This window comes from Arachis ipaensis, chromosome B04 (assembly GCF_000816755.2).
Source record: "Arachis ipaensis cultivar K30076 chromosome B04, Araip1.1, whole genome shotgun sequence".
Taxonomy (NCBI): domain Eukaryota; kingdom Viridiplantae; phylum Streptophyta; class Magnoliopsida; order Fabales; family Fabaceae; genus Arachis; species Arachis ipaensis.
The window spans coordinates 123,277,058-123,278,006 of record NC_029788.2 but is presented as its reverse complement, the minus strand read 5'-3'; the positions used below and the strand labels follow the sequence as shown (position 1 = coordinate 123,278,006).

Here is a 949-nt window from a genome sequence, read left to right as displayed (position 1 = left end):
CTCTCTCTCTCTCTCTCTCTCTCGCTCTCTTGTTTTTATTATTATTTTTATTTATGATAATTAAATTTTATCATTTATTGTTGGTGTTATTATTGTTGTTGTTGATGTAGTTAATGTTGTTGTTGTTGTTGGGGTTGGAAGAAACTTGATCTCATAACAGAAAGAAAGACACACAGAAAAAGAGTGAGTGTGTTTTAGTGATACTGATGAATGAGTGTTGTGTGCAAATGGGGTTCTATATTCTCATACCTTCTTCATAATCATGTATAAATACTCCAACCACACACATAATATTAATAATAATAATTATAATATTAATCATACTCATAATCATAATCTTCATCTTCATATATGGAATTCGATGCTGCAATTCCCATGTCCCGTGAAGGCATCCCTCAAGGTTTGTTTCTTCCTTCTATTTTCATTCTTATCATTCTTCATAACTCATAATCTCAATTCTATTCTATTCTCTTCAATTCAATTATATTTTATTCATTTTTTTCCTTTATATTAATTTCTGATCATGTTGTGTTTTTGATTCAATCAATTAATTAATTGATAATTTTTTTTATGATCATAATTCATCATCATCACATACCTTTTTTTGTTTCATATTTCATTGGTTTTTTTTGGGGGGTGTAAAAAATCAGTGGGATTTGTCAAATGCTATTATCTGAGATCTGAGATAACCTTAGCTAACAACCTTAGCCCCTTGTTTTTTGGTCTCTGGTATTCCACATAAAAGTTCAACAACTATCTTATTTTTTACTAATATTTTGTTATTTTTTAGTTTTTTTTTTTTTCAATGCTTCCTTATTAGTTATTAGTCACTTTGGGAATGTTCATAGTCATCCTTATAGCCATGCCATTTGTTTCTGATGTTGAATTTTGACTGGTAAAACCCACAATCAATGATATGGCATGTTTTCCAAGCTCTGAATTGCTTTAC

General features: G+C 29.2%; 1 protein-coding gene across 1 annotated transcript in view; it reads left to right on the top strand.

Moving 5' to 3' along the window:
• Positions 333-949, top strand: part of LOC107635137 (zinc finger CCCH domain-containing protein ZFN-like) — a gene marked incomplete at its 5' end in the record, with an annotated part of 6,006 nt that continues 5,389 nt past the window's right edge. The window contains 1 exon segment of the mRNA XM_016338514.2: positions 333-400. Within this exon segment, the coding sequence (XP_016194000.1) occupies positions 352-400 (49 nt within the window).